The following is a 17793-nucleotide window of genomic DNA, read 5'->3' as shown; positions in this document are numbered from 1 at the left end:
TTGAAACCAAATCCAGTAATACTTGAAAATTTTCAAATAAAACTAAAAAAAATGTAGACAGATTTCTATAATGAATCCCTTGCAGTCATCATTCAGCTTCCACAGTTATTAACTCATGGCCAGTCTTGCTTCATCTAAAACTGTCACCCCCACCCCCAACTCCTGTATTATTTGGAACATGTCCAATACATCATACCAGAAAGATTTGTTTCTGTCCTGTCACATCCCACTCCCGAGGGGCAATGATCACATCATGGACTAGCTATTTGAAAGGAGCTGGGGGATGAATTACCAGAAAAAAGAAAAACAAAGGGTCACATTATAAAAACATTATCCTGCCATAGCAGTAAGGCTGTTTCATTTTTCTTACCATTGTTGGGAGTCCAGGACTCATCATTTGTCTCTGGCAACAACCTCATAATTAGCCTCCTTGTTGCTTCTCTCCCTCTGGATTACTGGTGTTTCTTCAAGTGATGATTCACATCAGAATCCCTTGGAAATGTTAAAATGCAGATCCCTGGGCCTCTTTCCAGCCCTGTTGAATCACAGTTTTTGAGTGTGGGTTCCAGGTGTGTTTTACAAGCAGCCTGGATGATTCTGATCCACACCCATGCTGAGAACTGCTGTTCCAATTCAGCCTCCATGCTGTCCCCAGATTGTCTTGAAATACCAAGTGTGACTATGTCTCCCCAGCTTAGGACCACCCAGGAGGCCCCGCCCCCCCCCGCCACCCAGGGTAAGTTGCAAGTCCCCAAGCCTGGTATTTAAGGGCCCTCATGAGCTGGCCTTTGCTTGTAGCAGCCTCTATCCTCAGCACTGTTTTCCTTGAACCCTGGGTTTCAACCTTTCAACCCCATCTTACAACCTTGTTGTGCTCAAACACTATATTCTCTCCTTTACTCCTCCTGGGTCTGATAAACTTATACTGACCATTCAACAGCCAGTCCAAGGGTGTCTTTTTCTTTGAAGCCATCTGTGACTCACTCCTCTGTACATTGTAGGCTTGGGACTCAAACATTTAGATTTCAGTCCAAGCTCGACCACTTAATGGCTATGTGACCTCAGGAAAGGCCTTGATTTCTCTGTGACTCAGTCTTATCATATAGAGAATGGGGATAAAAGTAGTGTCCCATGGGATTGTGACATATAAACCAAGACCTTAGTACGCTAGGGAGGCAAAACTACCTCCATCCTCTTAGGGTCTCCAGCTGAGCCAGAGAACTAAATTGACATGGGACAGATTAATAGGAGAAAGTATATAGATTTTCACATGTGCATGGGAACCACCACAGGAAATTGAAGACCCACAGAGGTGGCCAGGCCTAAGTGTTTATATAGTAGGTTGAACAAAGAGAGGCAATTGTGGAAAAGTAACTAAAATGGCAAGACTAAAGATAAGAATTATTTTAACAAAATCTATTTGTACAGATTTCTCTTGGCCTCAGTTCCCTGTTTCTGGTGATAATAACATTTCTCTACTCCTGGTATAGGCAGACCATCTTTCACATGGGAGTTTTATCTCCTGCTTTCAGGAAGTAAAAGGGAGGTCAGAGTTCCTTTCTTGTACCTGCTGTTTTTCAAGGGACTATAGCTCAATAATCCTTATGCCAAAGAGGCATATTTTTGGGGTGGCATATTCTGCTCCCTTCAGCACAGAGCCTGGCACATATAGTAAGATGTTTGTAAACAAAAGTGTCCTAACAAGATCTTGGCCAAGAGAGAGTTAAAGGCCAGAGCATTCTGAAATACTGTGATAACTAATATAGCCTGCCCTGTCAGAAGTCAGCTAAACAGTGATTTATCATGGAAACAACAATGAAGTCATCACCATTATGTTGGCCAAAAATAGCTCCACTGCAGTGCATTCTGACTCTTAAGTTTGTCCCTCCAGCCCCCTGCCACCCACTGCTCTAGAGAGAATTTTCTAATAGTATGATAATGTTGTAACTCCAGGTTTTAGTAATTTTTCCTAAGTGGCATTCCATGTCTGCACTTTTGACCAGTGTTCGGTTTTTAAATTCTCTGCAGACAGAAATAGTCAAACTGAAGTAATAAGAAGAATTCTTCTACCTCACCGGAAATGAGGAAGAGTCTCATCTGCACTCCTGAGAATACATAGTTGTGGTAGGAAATCATTCAGATTAGGGCAGAGTATGGATGGGGAGTCTTCAGGGGGCAGCCCACTCACACTCCCCAGTCCCACTATTATTTCTTGGCTTCAAGTGGGGCCAGTAGATGAGAGGACTAGTAGTATGCAAGAGATGTGAGCTCCAATGGGCTTGGAGCCCACACCCAGGGACCTGAGTCTGTGGGGAGTAGGGATCCTACATTGCTCATATCCACAATGCCCATTACATTGGCTTCTTGACAAGTAGTTAATTCAGGGTGGCTTCCGTGTAGCCACACATTGGGTATGTGATGAAAACTTCTATTCAGGATGCAGGCAATAAGGGGTGTGTCTGCAGAGAATTTAAAAATAATAACACCAGTTAAAAGTTGGCCTGTAAGAAGGTGGCTTCTTCAGAGTAGTTAATTGGCAAGAGGGACTGTTTTAGTAACAAATTACACTAAAACTTAGTGGCTTAAAACAAAAATAGACATTATCTCACATCATTTCTCTGTGGGTCAGGAATTTGGAGCAGCTTATCTGGGTGTTCTGGCCCAGGGTCTATCATGAGGTGTAGTCAAGATGTCACTCAGGGCCACATCATATGAAGGCTTTGATGGGGCTGGAGGATCTTCTCCCAGGATGGAGCCAAGATAGCTCATCACATGGCTATTGGAAGGAGCTTTGGTTCCTCACCATGTGGGCCTCTCCACAAGGCTAGTGGAATGTCCTCCTGACTTGGTGGCTGGTTTCCCTCAAGTAAGTGATCCAAGTGATAGCAAGGCCGAAATGCAATGCCTTTATGACCCAGCCTTGGAAGTCACATGTTCTCATTTCTGCAGCATCCTATTGGTTGCACAGATCAATACTGTTCAGTGTGAGAAGGGACTACACAGGACCATGAATACCAGTAAGGAAGAACCATTAGGGGTCATCTTGGAAGCTGGCTGCCACAGGGCTGCTGTTTCATGCATCCTTGGATTACCAAGATGGAGGAGAAAAGAAGAGGTCCCCCCACTCCAAACACAAAGTATTATACGAAATGTAGATACATTGTTCAGCTTGAGAAAAGTGCATCTTCAGGGTCAGGAGAAAGAGGCACATCATTGTAGCAAGTGAGCCTTGAACGCCTGTGAGCAACAATGAGTGAATGAACTTTAGGAGATGGAGTGCACACATAACCTCATGATGCCATAAGATATATCCAGTCTCTGGGCAACAACTTAGTGCACAGCAACCTTCACCCACGTGGTGTCATGCTGATCTATTAAATGGATGACATCATGGTGATAGGAATAGCTTAGATTCCTCCCCATTCAAAAAAAAACCCCAACACATTGCATGTCTTTTGATGTTCTGTTAACTGGGTTGGGGCCCTACTTACCATTCCAAGAATGTCTTCCTTCCCATGGTGGGTCCACAACTTTGTTGCCCTGGTCATCCTGGGTGAAGGTGTTTACAGGATAGGACCCTGGAAAGCTTGAAGAATCTCCAGAAGCACGTTGATTTCTCTGGATGTTGCTGCTTCCAGAACCCCACTGTATGGTGTGGGGAAGTCTGTTCTGGTGTAGCTGGAATGCCCTTAGGCCCTTAGGAAGCTGGGTCTCTGCCACCATCGCGCAGACTGTTATCGCTTCTGTATATCAGCGGCTCTGGGAGGAAGAGAGCAGTGGGTCCAGGAATCTGGCTCACCTTGGCCATCTCCTTGAAGAAGGAAGCAGTTCTCTGTTAGAGCCTCCAGAGACTCTGATTTGGTCTGGACCACACTGGTGGCCTTGAATTTGAGGCACTTCTTTTCCTCTGTTCCAAAGCCCACTCTCATTTTCTATCCAAGAGGTGGTACATCCCTTGGGGAGATGAGAGGAAGCTAATGTGGCTACATTCTTTTCTGTAGATAAGTCTTTGCAGTTAGTTACAAGGATGACACCCTCCCTTCAGAAATCTTCTTGGAGAGCACCTTGTGTTAGAAATGTCCTATGCTTCTAGCCTGGTCCTCCAGGGCTGAGGATTTCCACATCCAAGGTAGCTTTTCACAGAGCTTGGGTTATGGAGGGGGCATTTTCTTTCTTCTTCTTCTTCTTTTTAAAATGTTTATTTTTAGAGAGGGAGGGAGAGAGAGAGAGAGCAGGTCAGAGAGAGAGGGAGGGAGAGAATCCCAAGCAGGCTCTGCACTGACAGCACAGGGCTTGAACCCATGAACTGTGAGATCATGACCTGAGCCAAAATCAAGAGTTGGATGCTCAACCAACTGAGCCATGCAGGCACCCCTATAGATAATTTTTTAAATTTATTTTTTAATTTATATCCAAGCTAGTTAGCATATAGTGCAACAATGATTTCAAGAGTAGATTCCTTAATGCCCCTTACCCATTTAGTCCATCCCCCCTCCCACAACCTCTCCAGTAACCCTCTGTTTGTTCTCCATATTTAAGAATCTCTTATACTTTGTCCCCCTCCCTGTTTGTATTTTTGTTTCCCTTATGTTCATCTGTTTTGTCTCTTAAAGTCCTCATATGAGTAAAGTTATATGATTTTTGTCTTTCTCTAATTTCACCTAGCATAATACCTTCCAGTTCCATCCACATAGTTGCAAATGGCAAGATTTCTTTCTTTTTGATTGCCGAGTAATACTCCATTGTATATATATACCACATCTTCTTTATCCATTCATCCATCGATGGACATTGGGCTCTTTCCATACTTTGGCTGTTGTTGATAGTGCTGCTATAAACATTGGGGTGCATACATCCCTTTGAAACAGCATACCTGTATCCCGTGGATAAATACCTAGTAGTGCAATTGGTGGGTCATAAGGTAGTTCTATTCTTAATTTTTTTGAGGAACCTCCATACTGTTTTCCAGAGTGGCTGCACCAGCTTGCATTGCCACCAACAATGCAAAAGAGATCCTCTCTCTCTGCAGCCTCACCTACATCTGTTGTTGCCTGAGTTGTTAATGTTAGCCATTCTTACTGGTGTGAGGTGGTATCTCATTGTGGTTTTGATTTGTATTTCTCTGATGTCGAGTGATGTTGAGCATTTTTCCATGTGTCACTTGGCCATCTGGATGTCTTCTTTGGAGAAGTGTCTATTCATGTCTTTTGCCCATTTCTTCACTGGATTATTTGTTGTTTGGGTGTTGAGTTTGATAAGTTCTTTATAGATTTTGGATACCAACCCTTTATCTGATATGTCGTTTGCAATATATTCTCCCATTCTGTCGGTTGCATTTTAGTTTTGCTGATTGTTTCCTTCACTGTGCAGAAGCTTTTTATTTTGATGAGGTCCCAGTAGTTCATTTTTGCTTTTGTTTCCCTTGCCTCTGGAGACGTGTTGAGTAAGAATTTGCTCTGTCCAGGATCAGAGAGGTTTTTGCCTGCTTTCTCCTCGAGGATTTTGATGGCTTCCTGTCTTACATTGAGGTCTTTCATCCATTTTGAGTTTATTTCTGTTTATGGTGTAAGAAGGTGGTCCAGGTTCATTCTTCTGCATGTTGCTGTCCAGTTTTCCCAGCACCACTTGCTGAAGAGACTGTCTTTATTCCATTGGATATTCTTTCCTGCTTTGTCAAAGATTAGTTGGCCGTATGTTTGTGGATCCATTTCTGGATTCTCTATTCTGTTCCATTGATCTGAGTGTCTGTTCTTGTGCCAGTACCATACTGTCTTGATGATTACAGCTTTGTAGTATAGCTTGAAGTCCAGGATTGTGATGCCTCCTGTTTTGGTTTTCTTTTTCAAGATCGCTTTAGCTATTCGGGGTCTTTTCTGGTTCCATACAAATCTTAGGATTCTTTGTTCTAGCTCTGTGAAGAATGATGGTGTTATTTTGATAGGGATTGCATTGAATATGTAGATTGCTTTGGGTAGTATGGACATTGTAACAATATTTGTTTTTCCCATCCAGGAGCATGGAATATTTTTCCATTTTTTTGTGTCTTCTTTAATTTCTTTCATAAGCTTTCTATAATTTTCAGTGTATAGATTTTTCACCTCTTTGGTTAGATTTATTCCTAGGTATTTTATGTTTTTTGGTGCAATTGTAAATGGGATCGATTCCTTGATTTCTCTTTCTGTTGCTTTATTGTTGGTGAGTAGGAATGCAACTGATTTCTGTGCATGGATTTTATATCCTGCCACTTTGCTGAATTCATGAATCAGTTCTAGAAGTTTTTTGGTGGAATCTTTAGGGCTTTCCATATAGAGTATCATGTCATCTGCGAAGAGTGAAAGTTTGACCTCCTCCTGGCCAATTTGGATGTCTTTTATTTCTTTGTGTTGTCTGATTGATTGTAGAGGCTAAGACTTCCAATACTATGTTGAATAACAGTGGCGAGACTGGACATCCCTGTCTTGTTCCTGATCTTAGGGGGAAAGTTCTCAGTTTTTCCCCATTGAGGATAATATTAGCATTGGGTCTTTCATATATGGCTTTTATGATCTCGAGGTATGATCCTTCTATCCCTACTTTCTTGAGGGTTTTTATCAAGAAAGAATGCTGTATTTTGTCAAATGCCTTCTCTGCATCTACTGAGAGGATCATATGGTTCTTATCCTTTCTTTTATTGATGTGATGAATCACATTAATTGTTTTGTGGATATTGAACCAGTCCTGCATCCCAGGTATAAATCCCACTTGGTCGTGGTGAATAATTTTTTCAATGTATTGTTGGATTCAGTTGGCTAATATCTTGTTGAGGATTTTTGCATCCATGTTCATCAGGGAAATTGGTCTATAGTTCACCTTTTTAGTGGGGTCTCTGTTGGTTTTGGAATCAAGGTAATTCTGGCCTCATAGAAATAGTTTGGAACTTTTCCTCCATTTCTGTTTTTTGGAACACCTTTAAGAGAATAGGTGTTAACTCTTCCTTAAATGTTTGGTAGAATTCCCCTGGAAAGCCATCTGGCCCTGGACTCTTGTTTTTTGGGAGATTTATGATTACTAATTCGATTTCTTTACTGGTTATAGGTCTGTTCAAATTTTCTATTTCTTCCTGTTTCAGTTTTGGTAATGTATATGTTTCTAGGAATGTGTCCATTTCTTCCAGATTGCCCATTTTATTGGCATATAATTGCTCATAATATTCTCTTATTATTGTTTTTATTTCTGCTATGTTGGTTGTGATCTCTCCTCTTTCATTCTTGATTTTATTTATTTGGGTCCTTTCCTTTTTCTTTTTGATCAAACTGGGTAGTGGTTTATCAATTTTGTTAATTCTTTCAAAGAATCAGCTTCTGGTTTCATTGATCTGTTCTACTGTTTTTTGTTTGTTTGTTTCAATAGCATTAATTTCTGCTCTAATCTTTGTTATTTCCTGTCTTCTGCTGGTTTTGGGTTTTATTTGCTTTTCTTTTTCCAGCTCTTTAAGGCATAAGGTTAGGTTGTGTACCTGAGATCCTTCTTCCTTCTTTAGGAAGGCCTGGATTGCTATATACTTTCCTCCTATGACTGCCTTTGCTGTGTCCTAGAGGTTTTGGGTTGTGGTGTTATCATTTTCATTAGCTTCCATATACTTTTTAATTTTCTCTTTAACTTCTTTGTTGGCCCATTCATTCTTTAGTAGGATGCTCTTTAGTCTCCAAGTATTTGTTACCTTTCCAATTTTTTTCTTGTTGATTTCTAGTTTCATAGAGTTGTGGTCTGAAAATATGCATGATATGATCTCTATCTTTTTGTACTTGTTGAGGGCTTATTTGTGTCCCAATATGTGGTATATTCTGGAGAATGTTCCATGTGCACTGGCGAAGAATGTATATTCTGCTGCTTTAGGATGAAATGTTCTGAGTATATTTGTTAAGACCATCTGGCCTAGTGTGTCATTCAAAGCCATTTTTTCCTGTTGATTTTTTGATCAGATAATCTGTCCATTGCTGTGAGTGGGGTGTTGAAATCTCCTACTATTATGGTATTACTGTCAATGAGCTTCTTTATGTTTGTGATTAGTTGACTTATATATTTGGGTTCTTCCACATTTGATGCATAAATATTTACAATTGTTAGGTCTTCTTGGTGGATAGACCCCTTCTTCATCTCTTGATACAGGCTTTATTTTAAAGTCTAGAAAGTTTGATATAAATATGGCTACTCCAGCTTTCTTTTGTTGACCATTAGCATGATAGATGGTTCTCCATCCCCTTACTTTCAATCTGAAGGTGTCTTTAGGTCTACAGTGGGTCTCTTATAAACAGCATATAGATGGATCTTGTTTTCTTATCCATTCTGTTACCCTATGTCTTTTTATTGGAGCACTGAGTCCACTGACGTTTAGAGTGAGTACTGAAAAATATGAATTTATTGCCATTATGTTGCTTGTAGAGTTGGAGTTTCTGGTGGTATTCTCTGGTCTTTCTAATCTTTATTGCTTTGGTATCTATCTATCTATCTTTTTTTTTATTTTATTTTTTTATTTTTAAAATTTTTTTTTCAACGTTTTTAATTTATTTTTGGGACAGAGGGAGACAGAGCATGAACGGGGGAGGGTCAGAGAGAGAGGGAGACACAGAATCGGAAACAGGCTCCAAGCCATCAGCCCAGAGCCTGACGCGGGGCTCGAACTCACGGACCGTGAGATCATGACCTGGCTGAAGTCGGATGCTTAACCGACTGCGCCACCCAGGCTCCCCGATCGATCTATCTATCTATCTATCATCTATCTATCTATCTATCTATCTATCTATCTATCTATCTTTTCTCCCCTCGGAGAGTCCCCCTTAAAATTTCTTGCAGGGCTGGTTTAGTGGTCACAAACTCCTTTAATTTTTGTTTGCTGGGAAAACTTTTTATCTCTCCTTCTATTTTGAATGACAGCCTTGCTGGATAAAGAATTCTTGGCTGCATATTTTTCTGATTCAGCACATTGAATATATCCTGCCACTCCTTTCTGGCCTGCCAAGTTTCTGTGGATAGGTCTGCTGCAAACTTGATCTGTCTTCCCTTGTAGGTTAAGAACTTTTTTCCCTTGCTGCTTTCATGATTCTCTCCTTGCCTGAGTATTTTGTGAATTTGACTATGATATGCCTGTTGATGGTTGGTTTTTGTTGAATCTAATGGGAGTCCTCTGTGCTTCCTGGATTTTGATGTCTGTGTCTTTCCCCAGGTTAGGAAAGTTTTCCACTATGATTTGCTCACATAACCCTTCTACCCTTATTTCTCTCTCTTCCTCTCTCTTCTGGGACCCCTATGGTTCTGATGTTGTTCCTTTTTAATGAATCACTGATTTCTCTAATTCTTAAATCATGCTCTCTTGCCTTAATCTCCCTCTTTTTTTCTGCTTCATTATTCTCCATAAGTTTGTCCTCTATATCACTGATTCTCTGTTCTGCCTCATCCATCCTTGCCACCGTGGCATCCATTCGAGATTGCAGCTCAGTTATAGCATTTTTTATTTAATTCTGACTAGTTTTTACTTCTTTCATCTCTGCATAAAGGAATTCTAATCTATTTTCGACTCCAGCTAGTATTCTTATTATCGTGATTCTAAATTCTGGTTCAGACATCTTGCTTGTATCTGTGTTGGTTAAGTCCCTGGCTGTTATTTCTTCCTGCTCTTTCTTTTGGGGTGAATTCCTTTGTTTTGTCATTTTGAATGGAGAAAAGGAATAAATGAGGTATAAAAAATTAAAAAATTAAAAAAAAATTAAAGTTAAAAAATTAAAAACAAACACACAAAATAAAATAAATAATGCTAGATCCTAGGTGTGTTGGTCTGGGTGTTGAAAGTGGCTTGATAGATTAGAGAAAAAAGGAGGAAAAAAGAAAAAAAAAGGAAATCGTTTGAAAATTTGAAAAAATGAATACACTGAAGTAGACTAAAATGAAATGATGGAAGTAAAATAGAATTTTAAAAAATTTATACAAAAGTAAAACATATGGTAAAAAAAATTAAAGAAAAATATTTTTAATAAAAATTGAAAATAAATTGAATTTTTTCTCTTTCTGTATTCAAGAAAAAGAAACGAAAAAGAGAAAAAGAAGAAAGAAAGAAAGAAAATTGAATAGTTGGACCAGCTAACAGACTGAAATACAACTGAAATTACTTTGTTTTTCCCTAGAAGTCAAACTACAAAGTGCTTTATAGTCCATAAACTAAGCAGGCGGTGAGACTTGTGTTCTTGAAGAGCGAGGTTGGCCTAGTTGGGCGGGGCTTAGTGTAATGGCTCTGTTCTCCACTAGATGGCACTGCTAGCCTACTGGGGTGAATTGTGGCGCTTGTAGGTACATATGCACATGCGTGGCAGTGGTGAAAATGGTGTCACCCAGCTACCCAGTCTCTAGTTTCAGAACTCTGTTCTCCCTGATCAGCAATCATGCACCCGTCCATCTTCGGCTTCCGTCCACTCCCTGCTTCCACACTGTCTGTGACCAAGCCCCAGGCAGCACCTGCCTCCTGAGTTTTGTCTCAGATGTGGCTGACTTCCCCGGCCCCCCATTTCTGAGGCACTGCGGCTTTGACCTGCTCTGCCCGCTGCGGAGGATCTCACTGAGCAATGGCCCGGTGCCTGCCACACTCAGGAACACTTGTGGGACCGTGATGCAGCTGATGCCCAGAGACTGCAGCCAGGTGCCAGCCCACACCAGAAAAAGTTCGCGAGATAGTGTAGCAGCAGCACCTCAGGGATTATGGAAAATCACAACACACATCTGGCACCAGGCTTAACCCCCAACGATCTTGTTCCAGCACCAGCGAATGTGGCCGTTCTCTGGGGTCTGCTGGGCCCAGGTGGCCTCACAGCCTCTACCAAATGTCCTTCCAGCAGTGGAACTGCTTCTCCCCATGTGGCCCAAGAACCTCCCGGACCCCACTCTGCTCCTGGGGATTCGCCCTTTCCACCAGAGCACCTCCAGGTATCGAGCTGCGAAGTTTCAGACTCTGCGTTCCCCCTGATTACAGTCTTAATGGAATTTAAACCCTCTCCTTTCTCCTTTGTCCTTTCTGCCTTTTTAGTTCAGTCCCTGTGGCTGTTTCCAATTTTCCACTTTCTCTCCAGCTGCTTTTGGGGATGGGTGCTTTTCCCATATTCTCCCCCAGTCTCCATCCTCTCTCTGCATGCAAAAGCGGCTCCCCACCCTCTGTGCCTTCTCTCTCCCCAAGTTCACCTCTCCATGCCACATACCTGCTGAATTCTGTGGTTCAGGTTGTGCAGATTGCTGTTAATTCTCAGATCAGTTTTCTAGGTGTACAGGATGGTTTAGTGTATGGTATGGCTGTATTTCATTGACGGGAGACACACAAAAAACTTCTGTACTGTTCCACCATCTTGGCTCCTTCCCTCTACACTAAAATATTTTGGAGAGATGTTCTTCACTTGCTCCTTTACTTATCCTCTGTCTATGTCCCTGCCACCATGTTCTCCCCCCCCCCCCCGGAGATTCTTTGCCTATTCATTTTGTGGTCAAATTCTTCTTGGATTAGCTGTTTTCACAAGGATGGGGTTGGGGAGAAGCCAAGGTATTTGTACTGTCTCATGGGGAAGACAGGTACTTGTGCCTAAGGCTGCCAACCCCTTTTTTGCTGAGCTGATCAAGAGCTGCAGCTTTGGGGCTGTTACCTCCCCCAGACCCCTTTTCTGTTCCCCATGTTAGCCAATGTAGTGGTTTGCTGCTGTATGTGGTCTCTTATCTCTCTGAGCACCGTGTCTCCTTCCACTCTACTGTATCAAATGTGATTGTTTTGTTGTTCCCCCACCCCTGCCCCTGCTCCTAGGTGGGCCATCGACCTGTATGGGTTTGTCCTGTGCTGCCCCTACCTTGAAGGTCTCCCTGGATGGCCTGGTGTTCTCTGCCCTTATCAGTCTTTCTAATTTATTTTGGAGTTTGGAGTTACAGGTTTTCCCTCTAACTCCACTTAATCAAAGATATGGAGTTGCTGTTTCTTATTTGCTTTGCTGCTTTTGGTGGGTTTGGGGATGAGGCAGAAAGGAAATTATGAGGAGTCTCTTCTCATATGTTCTTCTGATGTGAGAACTCCCAAGAGCAAACACTTAAGAAGAAGTAATGAAAATTTGGACCTTCCAATCCGTCCCTGATTATAAAATGAAGGCAAAATTAAATACATGTAAATTTCTTGGATGCCTGGCTGACTTGGTTGAATGTCCGACTTTTGATTGCAGCTCAGGTCATGAACTCATGGTTGTGGGATTGAGCCCCATGTTGTGCTCAGCACAGCACAGAGCCTGCTTGGGATTCTCTCTCTCCCTTGCTCTCTGCCCTTCCCCAGCTTGTGTGCATGCTTTCTCTCAAAATAAATAAATAAACTTAAAAAAATAAATACATGTAAATTTCTGAATTTAGCTCAAAATCTGTACAGGAGTGCATACTCTCCCATACATACTTCAGTTTATTATAGTAAAAATATATGAAATGCTCCAATGCCTTTAAAACTAAATTTCAAGTGTATTATATAGTTCATATTTTAAGTCAAACTATGCCAAACATTGCTTCTGAATGTGGAGAAAATCCAGCCATCTCCATAATGTGGTAGCAAATAGTTGCCTTATAGGAAGGCAGAAAAACCACTTTATATAAAGGAACAATTGGTGTAAAATACTTGGCTAACTGTTGCTCCCATTTGAAATCAACATTGGGGTTTTCTCTCTGCCTCATCTTCTCAAATCATATCACAAACCTGTCCAGGTTGGATCTCTCTGGGGAAATGGAGATCTCCTACAGGACTGGGTCCTTAGAGGGTAACTGGGCCTCTTTCACCTGGTGCTGTGTTGGGCCCTTGCAGGGTCTGTGTCCACTTGCCTGTGATTTGGGCCTCTCTGGAGCATTATGACCTGGAAGGGTCCAGACTTCTTTATGAGGCTACTGGAGGCTCATAATCCTTGAAGTCATGATCACCCAGGGCTCTCAGCCTTGGTGTTTTCCAACTGATCCTCTAAAGCCAGTTTGCCAGGTCATCTGGCCTGTCTCCACTGTGCTTGGTGTTCTCCACCTCTCCCTACAGGCTACTGCTATCCTAAGGGCAGTCTTCACAGTCTTCCCTGGCCTAACTAAAACCTGGCTCCCTCCCTTGTTGACCCCCCAGTGTCCCTTGCCTAAGCCTATAAAAGCCTGTAAAAGCTTCTGCCTGTAAAAGCCTTCCATTTTTGTGTAGCTCCCTAGAATTCCTTTCTGACTGCTAGATGGGATGCTGTCCTATTCATGAATTGTTGAATAAAGCCAATTAGATTTTCAAATTTACTCAGGTGTCTAAAACAGCCTAAGCTGAGATTGGAGTGTCTCGATGTTGCAGCCTCCTCCCTGCAATTTTGCCCTGATGTCCCTTTGAAATTCTCAGTTTGGGCTCAGTACCCTCCCATGAGTGTATATCATGAGGATATTTCTCATCACTACCCTGGAAGCTCTGTGGCTCTTGGCTTCTGCTGTAGGTACGGGAGATTTCCAGAGCCTACTCTACTGTGAAGGGTTATCCCTGCGCTTCCCCTGGATGCCCGCAGCACATCATTTGCCCCCAGGCCCATATGGCCCTGATCTCTGGGCATAGTTCTGTTTATGCGAGTGTCTTTCCCACCCACTGGAAGCTCCTCTCCTAAAAGAGGGTCTTACTCATCTGTGTCCCATTGTCAAAGTTAGAGTCATGCCCTTGATCAGCTCTAGGTCTGTTTTAAGAATAAACACAAGACTGGAAGGCAGGCAGGCAGAGAAACAGTCTCTGCTCTCCTCTGCTGTCATCATGTCCCTGCCCCCACCTGGAAGTCTTTCTCCGTCTGCCAGTTCCACAGGGCACTTCCTTCCTCCTCCTTCCTTTCTCTGTAGCCCTCAACCACCAGGCCAAGTCCTCCTGGGCCTGCTTTCTGTTCTTTTTTCTGCTTAGATTAGGGGAGGTAGCTGGAGGCCTGAGCGACTGGTGGCCAGTAGAGGGCAGGCATCCTCCCATTTGGACAAATTGTCCTTTCCCAGTGCCTGGCAAGCCAGGGAGGCACAGGTGAGATTAAGTAAGTGTGTGCTGGTGCTGAGCCCTTAGCCCTCTTGCTGTCTGTAGCTGGTGTCCTACTCAACAGCCTCCGCAGGGAAGGGTTTGACTACTGACATCCTGAGGAAGCCTCAGGTAGGACAGGGAAGGGATGAGGCTCCAGAGAAGGTGGGGTGACTTGACTATCCATTGATGAAAGGCTTTGGGGGCTGATGGAGGCCAAGCAGGAGCATGGGAAGAGCTACAGACAGAGAGGTGGGAGGCCCAGGTTGGTAGTTCCCTCTGTGCGGGTGCTTGTTGCTGCCTGCTGTCCACTTTTCTGTTCCCAAGTATCACAGATGGAAAAAGCTGTCTAGGAACTTGCCTGGAACTGGAAAAGAGTGGGTAGGTGGTGGGTCAAAGAGTTGTGTTTGACCAGGTCTAATTTTTCCACCCATTTATTCCTTTTAAATTATTATGAAAATCTACAAACATAAGCAAGTACAGAAATTCAACAGTGGACTTGCATATCCCCATTCTTTAGACTGAATAATTACCAAGATTGTATTGTATTTGCTTTGTCACTTTTTCTTTGTGTTTTAAGGCAATCTCAGATATTTTTGCCATTTCACCTTTAAATACTTTGATATATATACATCTTTTAAAAATATGATCTTTAAAAAAAATAACTGTAATGCCATTGTTATATTTAACAAAGTTAACAGTGCTTCCTTGGTATCAACTGATATCAATTCATAGATAAATTTTTTAGTGTATTTTTACTATTGTTTTGCATGTAAGCTTCAACATTTGGATGTGATCTCTTTGAGTTTGTTTCAATGCATCCCATACATTTTGGTTATTTTGTTTCCATTTTCATTTGTTTCAAGTTATTTTTTATTTACTTTTGATTTCTTCTTGATCCATTGGTTGTTCAGGAATGTTGTTTCCTTTCCACATATTTGTGAATTTTCTCAGTTTCTTCCTGTTACTGATTCCTAGCTTCATGCCATTGTAGTTGGAAAAGATACTTGGTACAATTCAGTACTCTTAAATTTGCTAAGACTTGTTTGTGACTTACCATGCTCTATCATGAAGAATGTTCCATATGTGCTTGAGAAGGATGTGCATCTGCTTCTGTTGGATGGTATGTTCTATATGTATTTGTTAGGTACATTTGTACTAAAGTATAGTTCAAATCCAGCGTTTCCTTCTTGATTTTCTGTCTGAATAAGCTACCTTTTGTTGAAAGTGGGGTAGTGTCTATTTCTCCTTTCAGATCAGTTGGCATTTGCCTAATATATTTAAGTGCCCTGATGTTGAGTACATATATATTTGCAACTGTTATATGTTCCTGAGGAATTGATCTTTTTATCATTATATAATGACCTTCTTTGTCTCTTGTTACAGTTTTTGGGTTAAGTCTATTTTGTTTGCTATAAACATAGTTAATCTTGTTCTCTTTTGGTTTCCACTTACATGGAATATCTTTTTCTATTCCTTCACCTTGAGCCTATGTGTGTCCTTAAAGCTGAGGTGAATCTCTTGTAGGCAGGATATAGTCAGATCTTGTTTTTTTTTTTTTTTTTTTTTAAATCCATCCAGCCATTCTATGCCTTTTTAAGAATACACTCCTATGCTTACTGCACCATTCATAATAGCCAAGACATGGGAACAACCCAAGTGTCCATCAACAGATAAATGGACAAAGAAGTTGTGGTATATAGATACAATGGAATATTTTAAATTTTTATTTATTTATTTTATTGTAGAGAGAGAGAGAGGTAGAGAGAAAGAGGAAGAGAATGTGAGTGGGGGTAGAGGGCAGAGGGAAAGAAAGAGAGAGAGAGATCTTAAGCAGACTCCACGCTCAACACAGAGACCCATGTGGGGCTTAATCCCACGACTTTGACATCATTACCTGAGCCAAAACTAAGGGTCGGATGCTCAGCCGACTGAGTCACCCAGGTGCCATGATACAATGGAATATTAATCAGCCATGAGACAGAAGGAAATCCTGCATTCTGTGATAACATGGATGGAACTTGAAGGCATTATACTAAGTGAGATAAGTCAGACCATGAAAGACAAATACTGTATAATATCACCTACGTGTGGAATCCGAAAGAGCCAAACTTATAAAAACCAAGAATAAAATAGTGGTTACCATGGGCTGGGGTATGGGGAAGCAGGAGAGATTTTGTTTAAGGGTCCAAATCTTCAACCAGTAGTCAGATAAATCCTGGAAATCCAACGCATAGCATATAGCATATAGACAATAAAATTGCATTATATTCACCCAAAATGATAAGAGATTAGACTTTGGTTGTTCCCACCACAAAAACAAAATAACAATTATGTGACATGATAGAGGTGCCAACTATCACCACAATGATAATCATATTACAATACATATATGCATCAAATCAACATGTTTTGTACTTCAACCACATAATGTTTTATGTGAAACATAATTCAATAAAAAAAGAAAGCTGATTTCCATCCTTCTCAAGTTTCAGAAGTGTCTTTGTCCCAGAATCACCAGAACTAGGCAAGTGGTATATCCCAAACCTCAATCAACCCAAAGTATGTGGGTAAACTGCCATAAATCTCACCCCAGGGGATGCAGGAGAAGACATCTTTGGAATGGAAGGATGGGAGGAGTCTGGCCACAAGAAGAATAAGTGCAGTCTTGCTCCTGCTAATAGCATGACAGTAAATTAATGCCTTTATCTTCCCAGACAAAGGTGCAATATGTTCAACCTGAAGAGTCTTCTGGGAAGAAGGTAGCTGTAAAACGTACAGGCTCACCCATGCTGTCCTACGACTGATCCAGAGTGCCCCTCTGGCACTGCCATGAGGCTCATCTTATTGCCTCTAGTCCTGCTGGTGGTTCTGTCAATGGTTTTGGAAGGACCAGCCCTAGCCTGGGCAGCCCCAGATCTCTCCAACACCTTGGGGACACATCCTGGATAAGCTGAAGGAATTTGGAAACACCTTGGAGGAGAAGGGCCTGGAAGCCACTGAAAGCATCAAACAGAATGACATTGGTAATGTTGATCAGCTCTTTCATCTGCAGGATGACTGGGGTCAGGGTCCCGTCTCTTTCATGAGGGTGATTTAGCTCTCCAGCCAACCTCAAACACACCAGCTCTCAGATATACAAACATGCAGAGCTCATTGTTAATGAACTGAGGTAGACAACATCTCAAGTTCCATGGCTGCCCAGTAGATCAGGGTCATTTTAGTAGTGGCTATTGATGATGTTTTCTGAAGGAAAATCTTTGTTTTAGATTATAACTCTGGTACATTGATTCCCAGCCACTTCCTTCTCTTCCCACAGAGGGTCCTGAGGAAACCCAGCTGCTGTCAGTGTGGACATGTTTCCAAGTTGTACCACAGCCAGGGTGATGCCTCCCTGATGGGATTTCCTGAGGAAATCGAGCTCCTGTCAGTGTAAATGTGGTGGCAAGTCCACTCTATGCCCTTTGATTAGAATTTATGATATAGTTAATAGAATCCATGTTCCTTTTAAAATTTTTTTTTTCAACGTTTTTTATTTATTTTTGGGACAGAGAGAGACAGAGCATGAACGGGGGAGGGGCAGAGAGAGAGGGAGACACAGAATCGGAAACAGGCTCCAGGCTCCGAGCCATCAGCCCAGAGCCTGACGCGGGGCTCGAACTCACGGACCGCGAGATCGTGACCTGGCTGAAGTCGGACGCTTAACCGACTGCGCCACCCAGGCGCCCCATAGAATCCATGTTCCTTTGATGCCCTCCAAGAGTCCT

At 42.0% G+C, this 17793-nt stretch overlaps 1 protein-coding gene across 1 annotated transcript; it reads left to right on the top strand.

The window, feature by feature from the left end:
* Positions 1 to 10907: 10907 nt before the first annotated feature.
* On the top strand, positions 10908 to 17513 carry LOC122224043 (apolipoprotein C-I-like). Its single transcript, XM_042945337.1, is given in 4 exon segments — positions 10908 to 10950; positions 16744 to 16969; positions 16971 to 17052; positions 17346 to 17513. Coding segments are annotated over 3 exon segments (261 nt in total). The 5' UTR covers positions 10908 to 10950; positions 16744 to 16858; the 3' UTR covers positions 17414 to 17513.
* Positions 17514 to 17793: the final 280 nt, after the last annotated feature.

Source organism: Panthera leo, chromosome A1 (genome assembly GCF_018350215.1).
Source record: "Panthera leo isolate Ple1 chromosome A1, P.leo_Ple1_pat1.1, whole genome shotgun sequence".
Classification (NCBI taxonomy): Eukaryota; Metazoa; Chordata; class Mammalia; order Carnivora; family Felidae; genus Panthera; species Panthera leo.
The sequence above is the reverse complement of the archived record's forward strand: the minus strand, read 5'-3'. Positions and strand labels throughout refer to the sequence as shown.